Below are 25,176 nucleotides of genomic sequence, written 5' to 3'. Positions count from 1 at the left end.
TTTTATTTCAGTGAGGCTATGAGTTTATTAAATGCGAATCCAACCCAAATTGTGCCTTTCAGAGAAGTTTGTGATGTTAATGCTTTCAAGATTGCCACTTCGCTGATTATTACGGGGGTCGAGCTGCTCGGTCAGCTCGCGGCCGAAGCAAAATGTAAAATTGCATTCAAAATTGCATGTCCGTCGTTGCTCGCTCGAGCCAAGGAATTCTCGCTCGAGCGAAGGAATGCGCGTTCGAGCCAAGGATTGCGTCCATACAAAAACCTGAAAGAGTGTATTCCTCGCTCGAGCCAAGGCACTAGTAGAAATCATGAAAAATACACTCCTCGCTCGAGCCAGAAAAGCTTCGCTCGAGCGAGCCTCAGAATCCGGATTTCTCAAGGAGTTTGTTTCTTCCCAATCTAGGATTACTTTTGGTTCTCTATAAATACTTGGTTTTCTCCCAAAACTAAGGGATTGATTGAAGTCCTCCAGATCTTCTTTTTGGTTCTTAAGGTTTATATCTGGGGATATTTTGTTTGTTTTCTTTGATGTTTTTATTGAGTCTTCAACTCATGATTTAAAGAGAGTACATCAAAGGTTTGTTTGTTATACACAAAAGAGAGAGTTATTCTTCAGTTGTGGATTCTGAAGAATTCGAGCCTGAAGCTTTGGTGGAATCCGGAGTGGCTCATTAGAAAGACAATTCCGTGGTGAAGATGGGGTTGGAAGAGGCACATAAAGGTTGGTTCAATTAGGCGTTGTGGATTCGCTAGGTAATTGAGAGTATACCTGTGTAATTCCTTTAAATCTTCTTAGTGGATTGTTCTTGTGGCTGTTGCCCGTGGTTTTTTGATCACAGTTGGAGGTGTCCAATTGTGGTTTTTTTCACGGTAAAATTGTTGTGTCTATTTGTCTTGATTGTTTGATTGGGATTGTTATATTCTGCTTAAAATTGATACATAATCACAAATCAACATCTAGGGGATTTCTAGATTTTTCAAACGTGGATTGAGTCCCATCGCTTGATGTTGAAGTTACGTTGGGTTGGGGGTGATGGTGGTTCAATACATGGGTTAAGTTAGAATGTTACATGTTAGATTTAGGAGGTTATATTATTCATAATTCAACGGTGGAGTATAGGAATATCACGTTGGGTTTGAGATGAGAAGCATATGGGAATGTCACGGTGAGTTTAGGAGTTACATGTTACACTTACGTTAGGTTTGGCATGAGAAGTATATGACGATGTCACGTTGGGTTTGGGAATGTCACGTTGGGTTTGTGATGTTATATGTTAAATTTGAATCTTAAATTTCTTACCATATAGATATGATCACGATCTATGGTAATCAATGAATTTCCCATATATGGTATTGCCATTAATTAGGTTGTTTTTAATTTCAAATTTTCAACTATATATATATATATATGATTACAATCGATGATAACATTGGATTTTTCATATATGGTATTGCCATTAATGAGGTTATTTTAAATTTTAAATTTATAACCATATAATTATGATCACAATCTATAGTAACATTGGATTTTCCATATATGGTATTATCATTAATCAGGTTATTAATTAATTAAGATTGGGGATAAATGTGTCCACAAAAAAATCACAAGGCCTATTGGGTTATAAGTTTTTGCATAGGACCATATCTTGTATAAGTCTTTCAAATAGGACTTATAAATAATTTACCCTTTTTTTTTCCTTCTATATATTGTAATTTTGTGCATTTTAAATTTATGATATTTTCACTAATACACTTGGAGATGCACTATGAAAGAAGTATCATGCGAAAAACAAGCAAGAAGAAAAAAAATAAAATAAAACAATATGATGAATGTGGAGCAAAAATTAAATATCAAAACTCTCAAAGTAAGCAAGCAAATAAACAAGGAAGTAGAATAGAATGTTTAACAATAGACATTTGAAAATTTGCAACAAAATTTTATAACTTTCCTTTTGCTAAGAAAATTCTATTTAGCTAAATAAAATGCTTTTAAAAAAAATATATATATTTTAACTTTGAAATTAAAACTAAAGTAAATATATGTAAGCATAATTGCTAATCACATTTTTTTACTTAATGTATAATATTTATATTGACTACCTTTTTCAGGTTTATTTTTTTTAAGTATTTATATAGAAGTAAAAAAATGTCGTTAGGAATAAAATTTTTCTTAATTTAGTTATAAATTTTACCCATACATTATTTTTAAATTTTGAATAAAAGCAAACATAAATAATTGATTGAAGATCTACATCTTTTATATTCCTTTTTTTGTGTGCCAAAAAAATTTAAACAATCACAATTTATAGATATACAAATAATTATAAATACAATCTATGCATAACATGGGTGGAACATTAATTGTGAAGTAATGGACATTCAATAAAGATGTTAAAGAATAGTCATTCTATTCCAATACAGCTTCTGATGTAGTGTTTCGTCGATTGAAAAGTGGATTGAAATGGAATATATGATCATTTCTTAGCACTACAATATATAGGAGTTTTAGAGATCAAATTTTTTGGTCTTTAAAAATAAAAATTTTGTTATAAAAGACATTTAACAATTAATTTTTATTGTCACGGAGATAGTTGCTAAAAGGTTGTTCAAAAAGTCAAAAATAAGGCTTTTAGCGACAAAATTTAAAAGTGTCACTAGTAAATATACTTTTATGGACAAAAAATTTGGTAAGGATTTATTTTTTGAGATAAAAAATTTGGTCTCAAAAAGATAATAATGCATCACTAATGTCCAATTTTTGTTGTTAAAAATATAATAAGGACACTTTTTGTAAAAAAAATATTTAGTCCCTAAACAATAATTTTATTCCTAAATTTTAGTTCCTAAAACTTTAATTTTTTGTAGTGTAGACTTGAGAATAATGACTTCACTTCTTAGATTTTTTCATGCATCTCAGTACCAACATGATTTGCACTGAATGGTTCTGCTATTTCAGCTTAGATATCAGGACTTCTGTGGAGCTTTATACTACTGATTTCTTTTATTATTACTTCCAAAGGTAAACGTTCGAGTGCTCTGTTTTTATGGTTGGAAAGTTGGAAGAACAATGTGAAGCTCGAGCTACCAACTTGAGTTGTAGTTGACATGTTGGCATGACACGTGTGCGAGTAAGAAATAATCTTCTCGTATAATCCTGTTGATCAAGTCCGCGCTCCTCCAAACGTCGTCGCTTTACTCCTTGAAAACACAAACGTGAGCTAGCCGGCGGGTGTGTGCCGGATACATCTCCGATGCCTAAGTCAGCAAAATAGACAAATAGACAAAAGCTCTGTGTATTCAAGAATCAAAGTTGTGTTACCTCTCCATAGGTGATGCTATGAGCTTTTATAGGTTTTGCGTGACACAATCCTAGTAGGACTCTTATTCCTCAATGCAGAGTCCTCTTAGGAATCACACTCTTGAAAGATAATGCTTATCCTTCAACACCCTCCTCACTGCTTAAACCAAGTGAGATGGTCCTAGCTTAGTGGTATGTCCAAACGACCGAGCTAGCACTGCCATGGCACAATGACAATGTAACCAAGCTAACAATACTCATGTTACATTTATCCCGGCGCTTTATGTGTAACATGTATCTCGGCTTCGCCTATAGACCGTGCTAACCATAACGTATTTGGTCCTGAGTAGAAGCCAAAAATACCTCGGCTCAAGATGGTTTGACCGAGCTAACTGTCATCGCGCCGACCGTGGTGACCGAGCTAACCACCAAGCCCTTTCGGACCGGGCTATCTGCAAGGCTCTCTTGGATCGAGCTAACTACAAGACTCTTTTGGACCGGGCTAACTTCAAGGCCCTTTTACTCAGTCCTTACTGTGGCCCACAGAATGGCCCTTTACCCAGCTCGGCCCAATTTACACATAAATTACCCTCTCAATTGCCCCTTAATTCCATCTACGCAGCATGATAGGGATTATCTTTTACCAGCCGAGCTAAAAACTTCAGCTTTAGTCTTCCAACCAAGCTAAAAAACTTTAGCCTTCCAACCGAGCTAAATTCACACAGTGCTACCAATCTGTCCGATCAAAATGTCTCTTCAATCGTACTAAAACTGAATCGCTTCCCATTCCGAGGACACGTGGCGAGCTGTCATTCGCCTAGCGTAGCTGTCGCGCCGTCTTCGTACTTCACAAAACTTTTAACAGTCCCGTCCAAATTCATTTTTTTCACAAAAAACGCTACTCTTTGAACCATACGCACCACTATTCATCTTCTTCTCTCTTTACTTTCTGAAATTTCCTCAATACTGCTTCTGTAAAAGCTCGTATTTTGTGCTAAGATTGCTTCCATCTTCAGTCCCCCCATCTTGAACTGGTAAGTAACTCAAATCTGTTTCCTGTTTGCTGATATCGTCCATGTTTACATAGCATGCTTAGTTGTATGTTTTTCAAAACATATGTTCCATTTTTGCTTAGCCTTGTGTTTTCTGAAGGAAAAAACCTTGTAACGTGACCACTGTATATATGATCAATCTGAACTATTTTCCCTTTGATCCAAAATCTCACATCAACCGAACTAGGATATTGTTTGTGTTAGGTGTAAGCTTAGCGAAATGAAACAACCGAACTGGAACTCGTAGTAACAATAATCCTGAGTACCTTTCGCTATACTTTTAGCCAGACTAACGAACTGCCTTAGGTTCGCACAATACCGCACTAGAAAGCCTTACCCACTGACCGAACTACGACTTGGGGCTAAACCAGCTTCCTTAGTCTAAACCGAACTAAGAATGCTGCCCTAAAGGCTCAACCGGTCTAAAGCCCTTTGCTCAAACCGAGCTAAGAATGGATAACATCCCGCGTAGCCGTGCTAGGACTTCATTTATCTTGCCTTTGTTTCTTTTAGCACGGTCCAATCGATCTGTGCTTAACACCTTTCTTTTTTACTTTGCAGACTCTGACTAGGTTGCCCAGGCATTCCTTTGAGCGCTCAACCGAGCTACTCAACGTCAATTCTCGACCGAGCTAATACTTAAGCTAATTTAATCATAACTTAAGATCACATGGGGAAATATAGATTTTTGGTAAACACCCCAGGTGCTATGGTCGAGTTCCGAAGGGACTACCATATCCTTGATGATGTCTATCTCACCCTAGGCGAACTAGATATCACTCCTTGGGGAAACCCTGGCTTTGTTCCCTTTACACTTCTTTCCATTGTAGAAACCGGACTAAGATTCCCTGTACAGCCCCTTCTTTGCGAGTTCCTCAGACAAACCAACCTCTGCCCTACCCAACTTTCCATAAATTCATACCATATAATAAATGGCATCGCCGAGCTAAACCGCCGGGCTGGCCTTAACCTCAGTTTAGCCGAGCTCTTCCACCAATATTCCATAGGATCAGCTGAAGATGGCTGGGTTTACTATCTAAGAATAAGGCGCCGGCGTGAAAAGATAATAAAGAATACCCGGATAAAGATATGAATGATGATGATTTCTTCTGGGTGTCTAGGAACTTTGAGGACCAACAAGCCCAGATCCCGGGCGACAGAATAAATTGGAACAAGGGTGTAGCTGGTAGGATTACCTCGGCTCAATTCCATGCTTTTCTTTACTTCGGTTTCTTATCTTGAACCGTACTAACTGTTATCTTTTTTCTTTTATACAGATTTGAACTTCCTTAAGTCTCAGTACAGCTACCCAAACTTAAACGCACTTCGTGCCGTACTCCGATATCCAAACAGAAGCTGGGCCGAGCTATTGAATTTTGAACCAACCTACCGATATAGTAGCTGCAGGAAGACTAGAGTGACTGATTTCCTCCTTGAACCTTCGCTAGAGCCAGATCCATCCTTGCCTCAAATCAATCTCATCCCACTAACTGCCGAATAAGAAATGGCCAAGAAGAGAGCCGTAAGAGCACTCCTCATCGAGACAAACCGGCCCGAGGTACCACAAGCCGGTCAAACCCAAGAGACCGTGGTAGCCTTGCCATCCCATCAACCTGAATCGTCTCAGACTCGCAAGTGCACTCGGTCTTCTACTACCGAGCCATACCTCGTCGATGAGGAAGAAACTATGCTTTACCAAACCGAAGTACCGAGCCCACAACCTGAGAGCCCAGACCGAGCTAACTTTTCTGATTGGGTACTGAGATTAACATATCAGAACCAAGCCATCAGACAAACAGATTCAGTAGTGGCAGATAAAGATCACATGCTGGCCTTCAACCTGGCTAAGAGTGTGTGTCTGCCCCCTGATATGGATCACCACGCCCACCTTACCGAGCTAAAAGCTATCCGCTCGGCCACCAAATCAATGGTGCTAGTGAGTACTCTTTCATTTGTTTTCCTGTTTTGTGCAACTGTTAGCTCGACTCTCATTCAAAATTGCTTACCACATTTATGCAGACCATGCAAAAGAACCAGATTGCTCATAAGCGTGTGCTAGAGCTATGCAAAACAACAAGGCAAGCCGTGGCAGAGGCTGACAAGAAGACGGCCAAGCTAAACGAGGTCAAACGAAAAATGGCCAAGCTACAATCTGAGGTCACCTGCCTCACCAGCCTAGTTGACTTAGCCGAAGTGGACAAACAAAAAGCTTTGACCTAGCTGAAGGATCGTTACCTGCGTGAGCTCGCTACAGTTGAGCAGAACAAGAAGGCCGAAATAACTGAACTTGAGAAGAAGATTGGCGATGCGGAAGACCGTGGCTACAAAGAAGGTGAAGCAACCTACATCCTGCAGTGCGAAGCTGCCAAGGATCTATTTTTCAAGTGAGGGTGGAAAGCGATGGTAGAACAGCTCGGTCACAGTCCAGAGATTGAAGTTTTCCTGAACCCTCCATCGTATTTCATACCGAGCTGTATGGCGGAGTATGCAGTCGCCATTCAACAAAAATTCCTTGAATCTGAGGATGATGAAAAAGAGACTGTGCCTAACAATGCCCTGGTCATCAATGATCCTGCCATCCAGTCAGCTCAGGTTGAACCACCGGTGGAAGACCTGACAATCGAGCTACCAACTTAAACTGGGCTCCGAGTTGAACTGGATGCTGATCTTGACGACCCGTTTGCTTGACTTTGTATTTTTTTTTTTTTTACTTTTGGAAAGAAAACTGAAACCGGGCTGAAATCCCACCCTTTTTGTAACTCTTGATTTGCACTCTCAACGAAATCTTCTCTTGTTCCAACTATTATTTCGGTTAACTTCCATGCATGTACTTTACTCTGTAATCTGAATGAAGTATAATATTCTCTGGCCGAGATACTTTATCCCGGTCTTAACTTTGCAATCTAACTGGCCATACCTGCCAACCTCTTCAGCCTAGATCCTTATCTGGGCTGAAGAACAATAAGTGTTGGTTTTTCCAGCCAACCTCTTCAGCCGAGATCCTTATCTCGGTTGAAGAACAATAGGTGTTGGTTTTTCCAGCCAACCTCTTCAGCCGAGATACTTATCTTAGTTGAAGAGAGCCCAAAGTTGGTTTTTTCTGCCAACTCTGAGTGAAGTGTTTGGTTATTCTGACCAAACGTCCTGCAGCCTGGATCCTTATCCTGGGCTTAGGAGGGGTGTTGGTTTTTCCAGCCAACCTCTAAGTTGGTTATTCCTACCAACCTAGAGTAAAGTGTTTGGTTATTCCGACCAAACGTCTTGCAGCCTGGATCCTTATCCTGGGCTTAGGAGGGGTGTTGGTTTTTCCAGCCAACCTCTAAGTTGGTTATTCCTACCAACCTAGAGTAAAGTGTTTGGTTGTTCCGACCAAACGTCCTACAGCCTGGATCTTTATCTTGGGCTTAGGAGGGGTTTTGGTTTTTCCAGCCAACCTCTAAGTTGGTTATTCCTGCCAACCTAGAGTAAAGTGTTTGGTTATTCCGACCAAACGTCCTGCAGCCTGGATCCTTATCCTGGGCTTAGGAGGGGTTTTGGTTTTTCCAGCCAACCTCTAAGTTGGTTATTCCTGCCAACCTAGAGTAAAGTGTTTGGTTATTCCGACCAAACGTCCTGCAGCCGGGATCCTTATCCTAGGCTTAGGAGGGGTGTTGGTTTTTCCAGCCAACTTCTTCAGCACTGATCCTAATCTTAGCTGAAGAGAGTGCAAAGTTGGTTATTCCGGGCAACTATGTTTTCAGTGCGCCTAACTCACTAAAACAATCTTTTACAGAAGGAAACACCTATACTGAAAAGGAACTACTTGTTTTATTGAGAAAGAAAAAATTACAAATACTTGAAAGAAAAGCTAAAAATAAAATAGTTTGAGATTGGCAGTGTTCCATGGCCTGGGAATGGCTTTTCCGTCCTCGTCTTACAAGTAGTATGCCCCTTTGCTAGCTAATCCAATCACTTTGTAAAGTCCTTCCCAATTGGGCCCTAACTTGCCATCTCCGGGTACCAGGGTGTTCCCCATTATTTTGCGTAGTACCCAATCTCCAATCTTGAATTACCTTGGATGTACGGTCTTGTTGTATTTCCTGGATAACTCCTGTTGGTATGAGGCGATGTGAACCAGTGCTCTTTCTCTTCTTTCTTCTGCAAGGTCGAGCTCTAATACGATGGCTTCTCCATTTAAGTCTGGATCAAAATTTTCGCTTCAGATGGTGGGGAGGCCAATTTCTAGTGGGATTACTGCCCCCATGCCGTAGGCTAAGGAGAATGGCGTTTCTCCAGTTGATCGTCGAGGTGTGGTACGGTAAGCCCATAAAACATGAGGAAGCTCTTCAGCCCACTTTCCTTTTGCTTTCTCTAACCTTTTCTTCAATCCATCCAAGACAACTTTGTTTGATGCTTCTGCCTGGCCATTTTCTTGGGGGTATGCTGGTGTAGAGTTGTAGAATTCAATCTTGTACTCCTCACAAAAGCCTCTAAAAATTTTTCCGTCGAACTGAGTGCCGTTGTCTGATATTAGCGCCTTGGGTATGCCGAATCGAGTGATTATATTCTGCCAGACGAACTTCTTCACATCTTTCTCCTTTATTGATGCTAGTGCTTTTGTTTCCACCCACTTTGTGAAGTAGTCTATTGCTGCAAAGAAGAACTTTCTGTTACCGGGTGCTGTTGGAAGTGGTCCTACTATGTCCAAGCCTCACATTGCGAAGGGCCGTGGGCTAGTTAGTGGTAGAAGCTCTCTGGCCGGTTGATGTATTTGGTGTGCGAACTTCTGACATTTCTCGCACTTCTTGACATACTTCTCCGAATCTGCTTGCATGTAAGGCCACCAATATCCTTGCGAAATTGCTCTGTAAGCCAATGATCTCCCCTCTTGGTGGCTTCCGCATACGCCTTTGTGAATCTCGAACAGGAATGCTTCGACCTTGTTGGGATGGATGCACTTCAGGTAAGGTCTTGTGAAGGATTTTTTGTACAAGGCCATTGATGGAGAGAGCCAAAATCGCTGTGACTTTGCTCTTATCTTGTTGGCCTCGTTCTTCTCTTCAGATAAAATGTCATCTTTTAGGAACACTATGATGGGATCCATCCATGAAGGGCCTAGTTCGGCACAACATACTTCTTCTACTTCAAGTTTTTCAATGCTTGGTCTGGGTAAGAAGTCGATCAGTAGTGGATATGGGATGGATATATCTTCCATCGAAGCAAAACCTGCTAGTTCGTCTGCTCTGCTATTTTCTTCTCTGTCAGTCTGCTCTATCCGCACTACTTCAAACTTCATGATCTCTTTTCTGACTAACTCTTGGTACTGAGCCATCATTTCATCTTTTGCTTCATAGTCACCTGAAATTTGGTTTACCACCAGCTGTGAGTCACTGTAAACCATTAGCTCGGTGGCCTTCATGTAGTGTGCTGATTTTAGTCCTGCCAGAAGCGCCTCATACTCCGCTTCGTTGTTTGATGCTGGGAAGCCAAGGTTGACTGCCTGTTCTACTACTAGGCCATCTGGTGAGATGAGGACTATACCGAGTCCTGCACCGTACGTATTGGATGCTCCATCCATGAAGAGCTTCCACATCTCTCCAACGAACAGCTTCCAAGAAGTAGAGGGATCGGATGATGCGTTGGGGTCCTGAGTGTTGCTAGTGTTTTCTTCAAAGTCCACACTTACTGTTTGCCTCTTACTAATTGATTGTACCAAGTCTTTATTTGTTGATGGGTCTTTGCCTGGTGCAGCATGGTTTGTTTCTTCCTCCCTTTGTTCACTCTGGTCTGTCCTGGGATATGACTAGGTATCTTGTATTAGGGGTTGCGCTATTCCGGCGCCAGTTTCCATCCCTATTTCAGTTGTACCCGTAAAGTCAACTGGGCAGACGTGATGACTTTCTGGTGTAAATTCTGCGACAAAGTCTGCCAAAGCTTAGGCTTTTATCACGGTTCTGGGTTGAAATTTGATGTCAAACTGTCCTAACTCTACTGCCCACTTCAAGATTCGCCCAGAAAAGTTCGCCCTCTCAAACAAAGCTTTTAATGGAAAGGCTGTGAGGACGATTATGGTGTGGGCGTGAAAGTAGTGCGACAATTTCCTTGAGGCCATCATTAAGGCTAAGGCCAGTTTTTCTAATGGTAAGTACCTGGTTTTTGCGCCCAGCAATGTCTTGCTGACATAAAAGATGGACAGATGTTGGATTCCTTTCTCTCAGACCAACACTGCACTAATTGCGTGCTGTGAGACTGCTAGGTACAAGAATAGTTCTTCTCCAAGTATTGGGGTCACTAACAGCGGTGGAGAAGACATGTATTCCTTCAAACTTTCTAGGGCGCGGTCGCATTCTTCATCCCACTCAAACTTGGCCTTTAATGCTTGAAAAAATGGTCGACATCTGTCTGACGACCGACTTATGAACCGGTTTAGCGTGGCTGCCATACTGGTGAGATGTTGTACTTCTTTTACTGAGTTGGACCTCTCTAGATCTTGAATTGCTTTGATCTGAGAAGGGTCTGCCTCTATACCACGGTTGGTCACCAGGAAGCCTAGGAACTTGCCTGATCTTACGCCGAATGCACACTTGGAAGCATTAAGGCACAGCTTGTTCTTCTTCAGGATCTGGAACATTTCACCTAGGTCCCTGAGATGGTCTTTTTCATCCTTGCTCTTGATCACCATGTCATCTATGTAAGCCTCCATTATTCTGCCTAACAATGGCTCAAACATCTTAGTGATCATCTGCTGGAATGTTGCCCCTGCATTTTTTAGGCCAAAGGGCATGACCTTGTAGCAATATAGTCCTCTTGGCATTGTAAAAGATGTGACCTCCTGGTCTGGTTCATACATAGAGATCTGATGATAACCTCTGTATGCAGCAAGAAAGCTAAGTCGGTTGTGTCCTGCCGCCAGGTCTACCAGTTGGTCTATCCGTGGTAGGGGAAAACTGTCTTTTGGGCACGCCTTGTTGACTATTTTGTAGTCCACGTAGACACACCATTTTCCATTCTTCTTTGGCACCACTATTGTATTGGATATCCACTTGGGATAGTGCACTTCTCTGATAGCTCCTGCCTCTAGAAGGTTTCCCACTTCTTCCGTTACTATCTCGGCGTGGTGGAGTGCTAATCTGTGAATGCGCTGTATGATTGGTCTTGCAGTTGGGTGGACATTCAATTGGCGACAGATGAAGTTTGGGTCAATGCCAGGCATGTCATACGGCGTCCAGGCGAACACTTCGATGTTAGAGGTCAAGAATTCCGATGCTAGACATAGATGAGCCAAGCAAAAAGAACTTTTCTAGGTCCTTTTCATCTATTCTTACCTATACCAAGTCTTCCACTGCCTTCTGTTCAGCGGCTTTGCCAACATTCGTAAACAATTCATTGCTCTCAGGTTCTTTTACCATCTGAACATACCCTTTGGTAGCTCGGATGCCATTTACTGTGACGAAGCACTGCTTGGACATAATTTGGTCTCCAAAGACCTCTTCAATTACTTCGGCTTCGTTGGGGAACCGCATTACTTGATGGTAGGTTGACGCTACCGATCGCATGGCATGCAGCCATATCCTCCCCAAGATTATGTTGTAAGTGGAAAGGACTTTCAATACCCAGAATTTCACTTGTTTTGTCATGCTTCCTGCTCTAATTGGGAGGATAATCTTGCCGACTGGCCACTCTGGCATTGAGTTAAATCCGATCATGGGAGATACGGCAGGTGCCAAGTCTTTGTCCTCCAATTTCAATTGTTTGAAGGTTTCGTAATACATTATCTCACATGAGCTCTCTTGGTCAATCAAAATCCGCTTGACGTCGTAATCCTTGATGCGGAGAGTGACGACCAGTGTATCATTGTGAGGGCAATATATCCTTACCAAGTCTCTGTCTAAAAAAGACATAACGTTCGTGGCCTCTGTTTTCCCTTTTTCAATGGTAGGTTGCGCACTTACCTCCCTTAAGTGCTCAGCCTTCTTGATCATTCCCCTGAGCTCACATACTCGCTTAGGTTCGAATACCCTATGTATTATGTTTATCACACCTTGAGGTGGGGTGTCGATCGGTGTTCCGTCTGGGTGATCGTGGTTTTGGGGGGCTGGCTGCATCCCTCATTCTATGTATTGGTCAAGGTGCCTAGCTGCCACTAACTCCTCTAGGTGCTGTCTCAACGGTGTGTAATTTTCAGTGCGGTGCCCTTTTTTCTTATGGAAGGTGCACCCAGATCTTTTGTCATAGTCCTTTTGTGCCTCTCCCAATTTAGCTGGTCATCTGACGAAAGGTTCATCGCGTATCTCACTGAGAATCTGATAGATCGGTTTTTTGAACACCGTAGTAATGGTAGTGCGGACTCTCAACCACCTTTTATCATGGTCCTTTTCGTTGTCCCGCTTGCATTGCTTGTTTTTGCTTGGACGTTCTACCACGTTGACTTTTGCCGAAGTCTTTTTATCTGGTATTGCGGTTGTACCAGACTTCGTTTTAGCACAGGTGCCATCCTCCTCCACCCGAATGTGCTAGTATACCCTCTCTATTAAGGTTTCCATTGTGAGGGGGGGCGTCATGGTAATTGAGTCCCTTAGCCTGTTTCCGACTGGAAGACCTCTTTTGTATTGTGCGATGGCGAGATTTGTGGGGCAATCTCCTATCTGGTTGAAGGTCTCCCAATAACGACTGTTGTAGGATCTCAATGTCTCCTTGTCGCCCATGTCAATGGAGAGTAGCTGATTGATCTCCACTGGTATCTTGGTGTTCGTTCTGAACCTTGTCACGAACGCCTCCACTAATTGCGTCCAGGAGGCTATGCTGCCTTCTGGTAGCCTTTCGAACCAGGTTAAACCTAGGTTGCCAAGGCTGGATGGGAATAGGATGCACATCAAAGCCTCATTCCACCGGTATACTGCCATGACCTGACGAAAATGTCTTAGGTGCATGTAAGGGTCTGTCTTCCCTTCGTAAGTCGTAAATTTAGGCTGGATGAAGCCTGAAGGTAAGGGTGCGTTCTCAATCGCCGGAACAAACGGCGAGCTATGTAGCCTTGCCAATGCTTTATTTGTTGGTTCGTAGGCAAGGTGCGGTACTGGCATTCCTACCTCGACACTTCCATGCGTCCGAGGAACCAACCGCTGAAGGGCTAAAATTCTGTGCGGGTCGTGTGCCCTGGCATCCTCCTTCCGTCGTTCCCTGGCATCCTCCTTCCGTCGTTCCCTTTCTTCAAGCACAGTCCGTAAGTCGGACAATCTAGGCAACTCCGTTTGCCTGGATGATGTCTGGTGCGTATGTGAGGGCCGATAGGTGCTTCCCTCAGTGTAAGACCTCAATGATCTCGTTCTCTCAGACCTGGAGTGACGAGTTCTGGAAGTCCTTGATTGAGTGTTGTCTGTTCTGAGGCTTCTACTCTCTGTTTGCAATGGCATGGTATGCCTACCACGATCTTCCGAGTGGCGAGGAGGCGTATTGCTTTTGCGCCCCTCTCCTGTTACCACCCCCTGCCCTTTTATCTAGTGCTTCATCAATTCCATGTCCGCTGCCATCTTCCTGATTAACTCGTCCTGCTCCTTTACCCGATCTTCCAAAACTTGAGGGTCGATCCTCTGCCTCTGCCTACTAGGACTTGATGAACGACGGGGGCTGTTACCCCGCCTCCCCTTTGTATCCCTCTGGGGGTTCTGTCGCTGGGGCTCTAAATCTGCCATGAGAGGGATGGAAGGTAAACCTTTGCGCCTTCCACTTCCCTCTGGGGTTTGTCCGTCAATGGCGGACTGCGGCAAATCTTCATTGTGCGCCATTGCGTCTAATCTAGCGAGGAAAATTTTGATCAAGAGGTTTTGTTCTTTCTGTGATTCCCACGGACGGCGCCAATTGTACGAGGAAGAAATAATCTTCTCGTATAATCCTGTCGATCAAGTCCGCGCTCCTCCAAACGTCGTCGCTTTACTCCCTGAAAACACAAACGTGAGCTAGCCGGCGAGTGTGTGTCGGATACCTCGCCGATGCCTACGTCAGCAAAATAGACAAATAGACAAAAGCTCTGTGTATTCGAGAATCAAAGTTGTGTTACCTCTCCATAGGTGATGTTATGAGCTTTTATAGGTTCCGCGTGGCACAATCCTAGTAGGACTCTTATTCCTCCATGCAGAGTCCTCCTAGGAATCACACTCTTGAAAGATAATGTTTATCTTTCAACACCCTCCTCATTGCCTAAACCAAGTGAGATGATCCTAGCTCGGTGGTATGTCCAAACGACCGAGCTAGCACTGCCATGGCACAATGACAATGTAACCAAGCTAACAATACTCATGTTACATTTATCCCGGCGCTTTATGTCTAATATATGTACCTCGGCTTTGCCTGTAAACCGTGTTACCATAGCGTAATTTGGACCGAGTTACTCAACAGCAAGGTCCTGAGTAGAAGCCAAAAATACCTTGGCTCAAGATGGTTTGACCGAGCCAACTGTCATCGCACCGACCGTGGTGACCGAGCTAACCACCAAGCTCTTTCGGACCGGGCTATCTGCAAGGCTCTCTTGGACCGAACTAACTACAAGGCTCTTTTGGACCGGGTTAACTATAAGGCTCTTTTGGACCGGGCTAACTTCAAAGCCCTTTTACTCAGTCCTTACTGTGGCCCACAGAATGGCCCTTTACCCAGCTTGGCAAAATTTACATATAAATTACCTTCTCAACACGGATAATACAAGAAGCACGAATGATGTATGTAATTCTCGTTTACCTACAGCTACTTTGCTTGCCATTTTGGTTCTGTTTGCAAAATGCTGACATATGTATTCAAATAAATTACGAGTAATATTTTGTGATTATGTTGTGAGAATGTGATTCCAAATTCGATCGAACTTCATTTTATTGGTTTAGACTGATTTGGTTATAAGATTTTTTTGCTTTGATTTCAAATTTCATGAATCCGTATGTAGTTTGGTTGTTTGGTCATTGAATTACTCTTAAATGAATTAATTGAACTATGCCCACCCCTAATAGGACAACTTAAAACTTAATGTGACTTTACTTAACATTTGTTGTGAGTTTATTTATACTAAATATAATAAATCTCATAAGTTTAATATAATTATATTGATCTCTCATTTAAGAAAGTTAAAACAATTGTAATTAATGCAGATTGTATGTAAACACAAGAATAAAAAAGGATAAAATAATATTTCAATATTAATGAAATAACATCAATTTTTTTATTCATACAACCAACAAAATGTTAAAAATAAATAAACTAAGTATTATATAAATTAAATTTTAAAAAGAATTTAATATAATTATGCCAAATTTTATAAAACCTAATCTATTGTTTAAATCCTTAAAAAGGTTAGTGTAACATTTTTTTGTCTGTATTTTAAAACAATTTGATATAAAACTCATTGCATAAAAGGTGACCCACCTATTCTTTAAAAAAAAAAAAAAAAAAAAATGTTCACTACCTGCAAAACCGGTGATTTGCGGCAGGTAAAATGTGTTGAGACTGGTATTGCATTTTTATATATGGTAACAAAAAAAATAAAAAAATAAAAACTATTTTTCTATACTATAGTTGAACCCAATGATACAATAGATATGACACGATCGCGTGGTTGGTCTTTGTTTTCAATTTCTATCGACTTTTCTAGATAAAGAGGTAATAGCACTAGTGTAATATCACTAGTGTAATATCGAGAGCCATAATAGCCATGTGTAGGTCACCTTTATTAAATTATAAAAATACCTCAGTCGGTTCAGTTTAAGTGATTTTTTTTTTTTTTGTTTTGTTAAGCGCGTTGACTGATCAAAACTTTATGATTTTGAAATAATTGTAACCATTTCCGATCATTACGTTGATGGAGTTGACCGTTGAAGTGGATTCAGTTTGGATTGAGCAAGTTATCGGGCCAATCGATTCTGTGAATATTTCTGATTTTTAACTTAATTTTATAATATTAATAATTTTATCATTCAATCTTATTATATTTATAATCTTATCTAATTTAATCTGGCAAATAAACAGAATTTAGAAGTTAACAAACTGTTAGACTTTATTGTTCTAATTATTTTTTGGAATTTTTTTTTTGTTTTTTTTTTGTTTTAAACGTTAAAAATTTTCAAAATTTGTTTGATATGGTTGTTGTACTTTATGAGTTTCTAGAAAGTATATAAATTTTGATGAATGTTTAGTTGTGATCCATTTCGATTATTTTATGCATGATTTTCTCGTTACAAGTGTTCTCATCTGAAATGTGAAACCAATGTTTTAAAAACCGGACCAGTGAGTGAACCGAAAAAATGATCGGGTGGATGGGTCACCGGTTCAACCGTCGGGTTGAACCGGAATCGAACCGTGACGTTATAAATATATTAAAATTATATTTAAATAAAAATATAAGTAATAAAATTATAAATTAAAAATTTTAATAATCTTAAATATTTCTCTTAATATTTTTTTTATTAAAAAATATAAAAATATATTTAAAAATATTATTAATTTTAATTTTGGAAGAAGAAATCAAATATTCAATATTCAATATTCCCTCCATATGATTTTAATTCAAATAATTTGATTGAAAGAAGAGCAAAAATTTTGGAGGGATATCAAAACTTTAAGTTTCCCTCCAATAGATTTGATTGAATCCCACATAGATTTCTTGAGTTTTTTTGGAAGAATTTTTTTCTTATAAATAAATAGAGGCTTTCACAATATTTTCAAGCTCTCAATGAGATTCCTCACAAGAGGAGACCCTTAAAAGAGAGTTTCCAATTAAATTTTTATTATATATATATAATATATAATATATATATATATATATAAAATATAATATAAGAAAGAAAGAAAAGAAATAAAGAATAAAAAAATACAAAAAGTTCGTTTTTATCAACCTGGTGAACCGGAACCGGGTCGACCGGTTCGCCGGTCCGACCGCCGGTTTTCCCGATTCTCCCAAAATAGGCCGGTTTTTCACTGTGACCGGTTCTATGGGTGTACCCGGACCGGACCTCGACCGGTCGGCGGTTCAACCGGTTGAACCGGCCGGTCCGGTCCGGTCCGGTTTTTAAAACCATGTGTGAAACCACAAGTAGCCCATTAAGAGCATTTGTTTGGAAGAATTAAGTCATAGGATAAGACTTATATCTAGTGAATGAAATAGTTTGTTGTTTGGTATATATGATTTGAGATGTTTTAAATAAGCGTATTTTTTGATTTTTTATAAAATCTAAGTTGGGTATGGGTTGAGTTTGAAGTGATGTGGTAGAGAGATGATGTGACTTAAATAAAATGATGTGACTTAAATAAGATAGTGATTTTTTGACTTTTTTAATATATGTCAAACAAGGCCAACTCATTTCATGAGATTGAATAGTAAAATTACATTTTGATCATCTACTATTTAATATCTTTTCAAAGATAAAATTTATTTATTAAATTATTTATACTTAGTAAAGTATAAATAATTATTTATTTTAATAATCATATGGTATTAATTATACTTAGTAAAGTAAAATAAAATTTAAAAATCTCAACTACAAATTAAAATAAATTTATGTAATTTTTATTAATATTCTATTTATTTAATTTTTTAAAAGTTCTAGTAAAAATATTAAATAAAATTTATAATTCACATTTAATATTTCTATTATTTAGTAAACAATTCAAAAGGACAAAATAGTCTTTTGAATATTTATCCTTCTCCATAATATCCCAAACAAATATAGGATTCAATAGAATAGTCCAATCCAGACATCTAATCTCATAACTGAACAAACATATGATACAAATTCAATCCAACCAAATAGTCCGAAGACAATGTATCATAAGACTAATAGTCTGAAAAATTACAATCTCTTCTTATTTAATCCGTTTAAATAAACACACCCTTAGTATATGTTTTTCACAATTAAATTCATAATTTGATTTGAATGAACCTACCCTTTTTTTTTTAAAAAGGGTTGGTACTATTTTTCTATTGTTTAGGGCTGAAAGTAAGATTATAAATTCAGATTTTTTTTTTAAATCTAGAATTTATTTAGAAATAGTAATTAATAGTTTAAATTTATTAACTCTATAAGTTTGGGTTCCTAACTTTTTGCTTTTAAAGCCTATGAGAAAAAAAATTAATTGAAGAGTCTAGGTTAAATTATTTATCTTACGGCCGGGCTTCCTTTAATTTGTGATCGGATTAGAGAGTACTGCTGAGCATGTGAGGGTCCATCACAAGTATCATTTCAATAATCCGAACTGTTTAATATGTAAAACTCGTCGAGCATTATATGGTTATTAAAAATCAGGTTGATCGGATATCGATAACTATTTCATCGGATCAGATTTCTATCAACAATTTATTTTTTCATCATTCTTTTTTTTTTACAAAAATGATTTGATCACGTAGCTATCGATATCTAATCAACGTGATTTTTTACAGGCATATAATACTCGACGAGTTTTATACATTTAACGATTTAGATTATTGAAATGGGGCCCGTGATAGACCCTCACGGGCCCAACAGTGCCCACCAATTTGACATAAAGATTTTTTAGCCCACTTTTTATTGAATTTGTTTACACACTTAACAAAATGTGTATAAAAAAGACACTTCTTGGTACGTCCAAACAGTGAGGTCTACTATTTTGAATGGAATCAATCCATTTTTTTGGATGAAAGCTGACTTCTTTAGACCAAAAAAAAAAGCGTTGTATTTGTTTGGTGACAATTTAACGTTTATGGGGGTGTTTGTTTCAGTTTTTTAGAGTTAACTTATGACTTTTAGCTTTGAAAAAGTTATTTTGGACTGTTTGGTTAAACTTATTTCAAACAGCTTCTGATTCTAATAGCTTATTTTAACTCAAAAAAGTTGATTTTGAGAAGCTGCTCACCCCTTGCTTCTGATTATCAGCTTCTGCTGTGGACATATTAATTTATAGTTATACTCTTAAATTTTTTTATTTTTTATTTTTTTAAAAATAGAAAAGGACTCAAATGGACTATAGATTATTATTATTTTTTTTTTATAAGAAATGTAGACAAACAAAAAATAAAAATTAATTGAAAAAGCTATTTCACAGCTTATTTAACAAACACTACTCAGCAACTTAAATCTATAATTCAACAATTACACCAAACAGATTAACAACTTCAGATTAAAGTCATAATCTATAATCTGTTAAGCTATAATCTATAAGCTGTTTTAACTGCTACACCAAACGGGACCTATAACTCATTAAATTTTTCATTACAAAATGATGAGTTACCTTTAATGTTTTATGATTTTCACCTTTTTTATTTAAATAGTATTCTTACATTTGTTAAGGTCAAAGTGATAAAATCAAATTATTTAATTTGAAAGACATTAGGCATGTTTGATGCAATTTCAAGCAAACACTCTTACATAAATTTTCAAAATAATAAAAATTATAAGTGGCTTCATAAATTGGACCAAACAACCTCATTAAATCAATTTTTTGAGTTTTTCGCACAAAAAAATCCATGCCAACACAAAGCAAATAGTAGATTTACAAGTTAGTTGAATTATTTATCAAACCTCACTTGGAAAAGACAAAAAAAAGAACCCTATAATGCAAGTTCTTTTGGATTATTTATTTATTTATTTTCTAAATTAAATCAAATTCATTGAAGTCGTGATTTGAAATACGGCTCTAATAAAAAATGGTAGGTTGAAAACACACTTCATATGACAATTTGGTTCGAAAAATATATTTACAATAGCCGGAGAAAAATTATTGGTTGAGTTAGTTGAACGGGATTTAAAAAGACTTCGGAATTGAGCAGTAAACAACTAACAATATAAATTTCAAATTACTTTTATTTATTTTAATATTTATATGAGTACAAAATTTTTGTTAGTCTATCCTTTCATTTTAAAATGTCCCAAAATATTAGTCTTGTTTCCAAAGTCAAAGTAACAAAAGTGTGTATTTTTCAAAATTATCCCTGATAAGTGACTATAAATATATTTAAAAATTAAATAAAAAGGGTATTGATGGAATATGGTCTAAAATTTGAATTTAAAATATAAAAATTACCGGTGTGTTTGATTTGTATTATGAGATAAATTTTCAAAAAAATTTTGGGGGGAGAGTTTAGAAATTTTTTCGATTTGTTTGATTATATATTTTGAAAATAATTTTGAAAATTGAGAGTTTGTGATGATTTAATATTTTATTGTAGTTAAGTAGATGTGTATGAAAGAAAAGTGATTGAGAATGAGAGAAAAAAAATAATTGATTGATATGTAGGAGAGATAAAGTGATTTTGGAATTTTTTAAAAAGAATTTGAACTAAACAAAATTTTAAAATTTTTTCTAAAAAATTGTATCTTGAGATACAAACCAAACAAGTCCTACATGTTCTCTTCAAAAGTTAGAACTTAAACAAAAAAAAGAGAGCTTAAGGCCTTGTTTGGCAAAGGGTTTTTTTTTTTTTTTTTTTTTTTTTTTTTTTTTTGTGGCCAAAATTCATAAAAAGATAAAATAAACTAAAATAGTCAATAAAACTAAAATAGTCAATAAAACAAAATGTTACATCAAATACATAATTATTTTACTTTTTATCACACAAACATCACTTCCAACTAAAAAAACTCTAACCATCTTCCCAAATATAAATATTTTAACCTATTAAAATAATAAAAAATTAAGGCCTTATTTGGCATAGAATCATGCTACAGAGCTCGAAAGCCCCGACTCGAATTTGGCTCGAATTTGAGAAGGAAGAAGGAGGAAGAAGAAGAAGAAGAAGAGAAGGAGGAAGAAGAAGAAGAAGGAGAAGCAGAACTGGAGGGGCCATCAAAATCGGGCTGGGGGCGGAGGCAGAGGCAGAGGCGGGGCTACGATGCGACGATCGGCCGACGAGCTGCGACGACTCTCTCTCACCTCTCGCCTCTGTTTCTCTCTCTCGTCTCTATTTCTCTTCTCCTGTGTTCAAAACGAAGAAGAAGAAGAAGAAAAGAAAGAAAAGGAAGAAAAAGAAAAAAAAAAAAAATTAAAACCCAAAACGACGTCGTTTTGGATTTCGAGCCAAATTCGAGCCACTGATTTTGGGCTCTCAAACGTTTCTCTTTGGCATATACTAAAAAAGTCAAAGAGTCAAAAAATCACTATCATATTTCAGTCACATCATCTTATTTAAGTCATATCACATGTCTACCACTTTAAATTCAACCCATATTTTATAATACTTATTTAGAACATTCCAAATCACCCCTAAAATATCTTATTAAAATAATGCCTATATTAGTAGTAGAAGAAGCTGCTAGCTGGCTTTGCATATATATATATATATATATATAAGTTCATTTCCCTCACCTTGAACCACAAACAACTATACCAATTAATTTGTTTTGTCTTACAGATGGAACAAATCAATACGCACCAGCATGAAGAGTCTTAAGATGACAATCATGGGATCGCTGTTGCTAAATACATAGATCCCGAAATCTACAGAGCTGCAAAAGCAGGTGACATTTCTGGGTTTGAAAGAGCAATAGAAGATAGAGAAGCTTCTCCTTTGAATCAAGTGAGTCCCCAAGAGGATACAGTCCTTCACATTGCAGCATACTCAGGCCATGTTGTCCTTGTGGAGCTCATACTCACACATCGAATCGACCTCTTCTCGAAGAAAAACTCTAATGCTGTGTTTGGTTGGGAGATTTGAGGAGGGATTTGGAAAGGAAAAGGGAAAAGGTGTGTGAAACTGGGTGAAATATAGGCATGTTTTATTCACATTTCACCTACCTTTTCCATTTCCCTTTCCAAATCCCTCCCCAAATCCCTCAACCAAACACAGCATAATGACAACCTTCCTATCCATGCTGCTGCAAGTTCTGGGCACCTGTCCACTGTGAAGTCCCTACTCGGATTTTGACGAAGGGATGACAGCGAAGAATGGAGAGTATCGGTGCTGAGGGAAGTCAATAAGAATGAAGAAACAGCATTACATGTCGCCTTGAAAAATCGTCATGAGGAAGTGGCTGCATTTTTGTTCAACTTGTGTCCGAGTGTATCAAGTTATCCTAATAAAGAAGGAAAGTCTCCCCTGTACATGGCTGCGAAAGCTGGTTATCTTGATCTTGTGAAGCTTATGACAGCTGAAACAGTGCAGGTAGTGGTGATGGACAATTCCATGTCAAGTTCGGAAACCAGATCAGTAGTTCACGCTGCCCTTAGAGGAAGGAACATAGGTAATTTTGCACTCCCTCCTCCCAAAAATTGCTATTTCCACCAGGTTATGATTTTTCCATTTTCATTGAGGGAAAATAATTTTTCCTTCTTCCTAGCATGGCATGGGACACGACTCTCACTTAGCACTGCTTTTGAGGAGTTCCCATTTAAGGGAAATTATTCAATAATTCCGGAACATGTGGCCATATTCTAAGTCAATCACCAATTACTTAACTCCATGTTACTCCATCCCCAACATAAATCGTGGGCCCCTACCCCTCTCCACCAATTAAACTTTATGGAACACCATTTGTCCATACTTCGGAAACACTGAATAATTACCCCCATTTAAATAGAAATTTTCCATCTTTTTTTTTTCTTTTTTTTTCTTTTTAATATATATATATATATATATATTTGTGTTTGGTTGTATTAGTTTGTTTGTTAAACAATTCTATGATCAGATGTCCTTGAAGCAATATTGAAGAAAGAACCGAAACTTGTCTACTTGAAGGATGAGGATGGGACGACGGCCCTTTCCTATGCAATTCTTGTGGGTTACCTTGAAGGGGTGCATTATTTACTTGAGAAATTTAGTGTAACCTTGTATCAAAGAGATGGAAGTGGTAACTTTCCCATTCATGTAGCGTCCAGTGAAGGTCACGTTGATGTTATCCGACAGATTCTTTGGCGCTGCCCTGATGCAATGGAACTGCTAGGCGAACAAGGACAAAACATTCTTCATGTAGCTGCCAAGAATGGTAAAGCCGGCGTAGTTAATTACATCCTCAAAACTCTTGACCTTGGAAAGCTTCTAAACGAAATTGACGAAAGGGGACACACCATTGCATTTAGCTGCTATAAATGGGCATACTATGACCGTGCATGCTTTGACTTGGGACAAGCGAGTTACCTTAAATTTGAGAAACAATGATGGCATAACAGCTTGGGATGCTGCTGAGGAGAAGATGGAGGCTGAATTTTCGATGGCAAAGGTAAAGTGTTTTATTTGTTTTCACATCGTCAAAACAAAAGACGCTTATATGTGTGCCTTATATTGCTGAATTTTACCCATTTTATCCATGGATATATTTGAATTTCATTGTTATGCCGTACAACTTTTTTCTTTTTTTCCCCTTCTTTATTTTCTACAGATTGTCCAGGAAAAAAAAAAAAATGGCAGTCCAAACGAAAACCAGATAAGATAATTTGATATCAGGGCTCACCACAAGTCATCAAAAACCATTCAATATGGCCACACCTTTTGTCAATTGTCAGTCTAAATAAAAAGACAACCTCAGGTAATTTGATAGTGTAGGCTAGACTTTTTTAGGGAGAACCCATAATATGGCTCAGGGAGGGACACTACAACGCAGACAGTCACTCTGCTTTGGGGCTAAACTGCAATCAATGTGTTATTTGGACTTGACCACAAGAGTTCATTCTGATATTTGAACCTCACCACATAGGTTAATTGTAGTGTTTGGAGCATAGGTACCAGGGAAATCTATTTGAGATTGTAAACTTGTTTCTGTCAGAACAAGTGTCCAAAATGCAAATAGAATTTGCATGGATTTCAAATTGTTCAAATTGAAACTGTATAGAGATTAAAATGACACTTCACTTAAATTATGGGGACTAATGGTGCAATTTACCTGATTGGCAATAATGGTTTTGACTACTAGTAACAAGAGGAGAAAAGCATTGAGTTTGTTACTTGCTATGTCAGTCAGATTTGCAATTATATTGATCTTGCTGACAAGCGACCATTTCTATTTGTCACAATACGTTTTTAGTATTGTCATTATTTTATTGTTGTTCTGTTAGGATAGGAGACATGACCAAATATTTTCGTTGTTGTTACCTTGTAGCGGATATCATGGCTTATCTTGCAATCTTCTACTGCACCAAAAGCTATCAAACCGAAACCTAGAGAAGAATCACCAGACACCAAAAAGTACAGAAATAACATGGTCAACACCCTCCTGTTAGTGTCAATACTAGTGACAACAGTGACCTTCGCAGCTGGTTTCACATTGCCGGGCGGATATAGCAACTCTTACCCGCACGAAGGCATGGCGACTTTGGTGACAAAACCATCGTTTCAAATGTTCCTGATTTCCAACAACATTGCCCTGTATAGCTCCATTATAGCTGCTGTCAACCTCTTCTGGGCACAATTTGGAGACACCAAGTTGGTAAACAGTGCCCTTAACTTGTCAGGTCTCTTGTTGGGAGTTTCTCTTATAATTATGTCCGTGTCATTCATGACTGGTGTGCATCTTGTGGTAAGCGACGTTTACTGGCTAGCCACCATCGTCTTGGTCATGGGTTTGGTCTCGCTTGTCATCCTCTTGTCCCGCTCCGTTCCACTGTTTCCCTGGATCGTTCAACTGCTGCTTTACCTACCCCCAAGACTGATGCAGCTTATTACAAAGTGGTATGATGGCCACCAGAAGAAGTTCTAAAAATTATGTCACAACAATTCGCAACCAAAAAATGAAATAAATTCCAGAAAGTTTCTAGATAGATAAATGTATCTGTAATAAACATCATAATTGACATTCGAGAACTCTTTTCTCAGATACTATTCATTGCTTAGAAGATAGATGTCAGATAGCACAACGATGTAGAACAAGTAGGCTATTGCTTTGTTTAGACACTATTGAGGGGACTG

General features: G+C 38.4%; 1 protein-coding gene across 1 annotated transcript; it reads left to right on the top strand.

The window, feature by feature from the left end:
* Positions 1-10,519: 10,519 nt before the first annotated feature.
* Positions 10,520-24,967, top strand: LOC145793756 (protein ACCELERATED CELL DEATH 6-like). Its single transcript, XM_082876629.1, has 6 exons — positions 10,520-10,644; positions 21,783-21,974; positions 22,209-22,519; positions 22,964-23,260; positions 23,355-23,494; positions 24,371-24,967. The coding sequence occupies exons 1-6, from the start codon at positions 10,520-10,522 to the stop codon at positions 24,965-24,967; spliced, it is 1,662 nt and encodes a 553-aa protein (XP_082732755.1).
* Positions 24,968-25,176: the final 209 nt, after the last annotated feature.

The sequence above is a fragment of the Camellia sinensis genome, chromosome 6, assembly GCF_055761805.1.
Source record: "Camellia sinensis isolate YWXY chromosome 6, ASM5576180v1, whole genome shotgun sequence".
NCBI lineage: Eukaryota > Viridiplantae > Streptophyta > Magnoliopsida > Ericales > Theaceae > Camellia > Camellia sinensis.
Note: the sequence above shows the minus strand (reverse complement) of the source record. Positions and strands in the feature narration are given on the sequence as shown.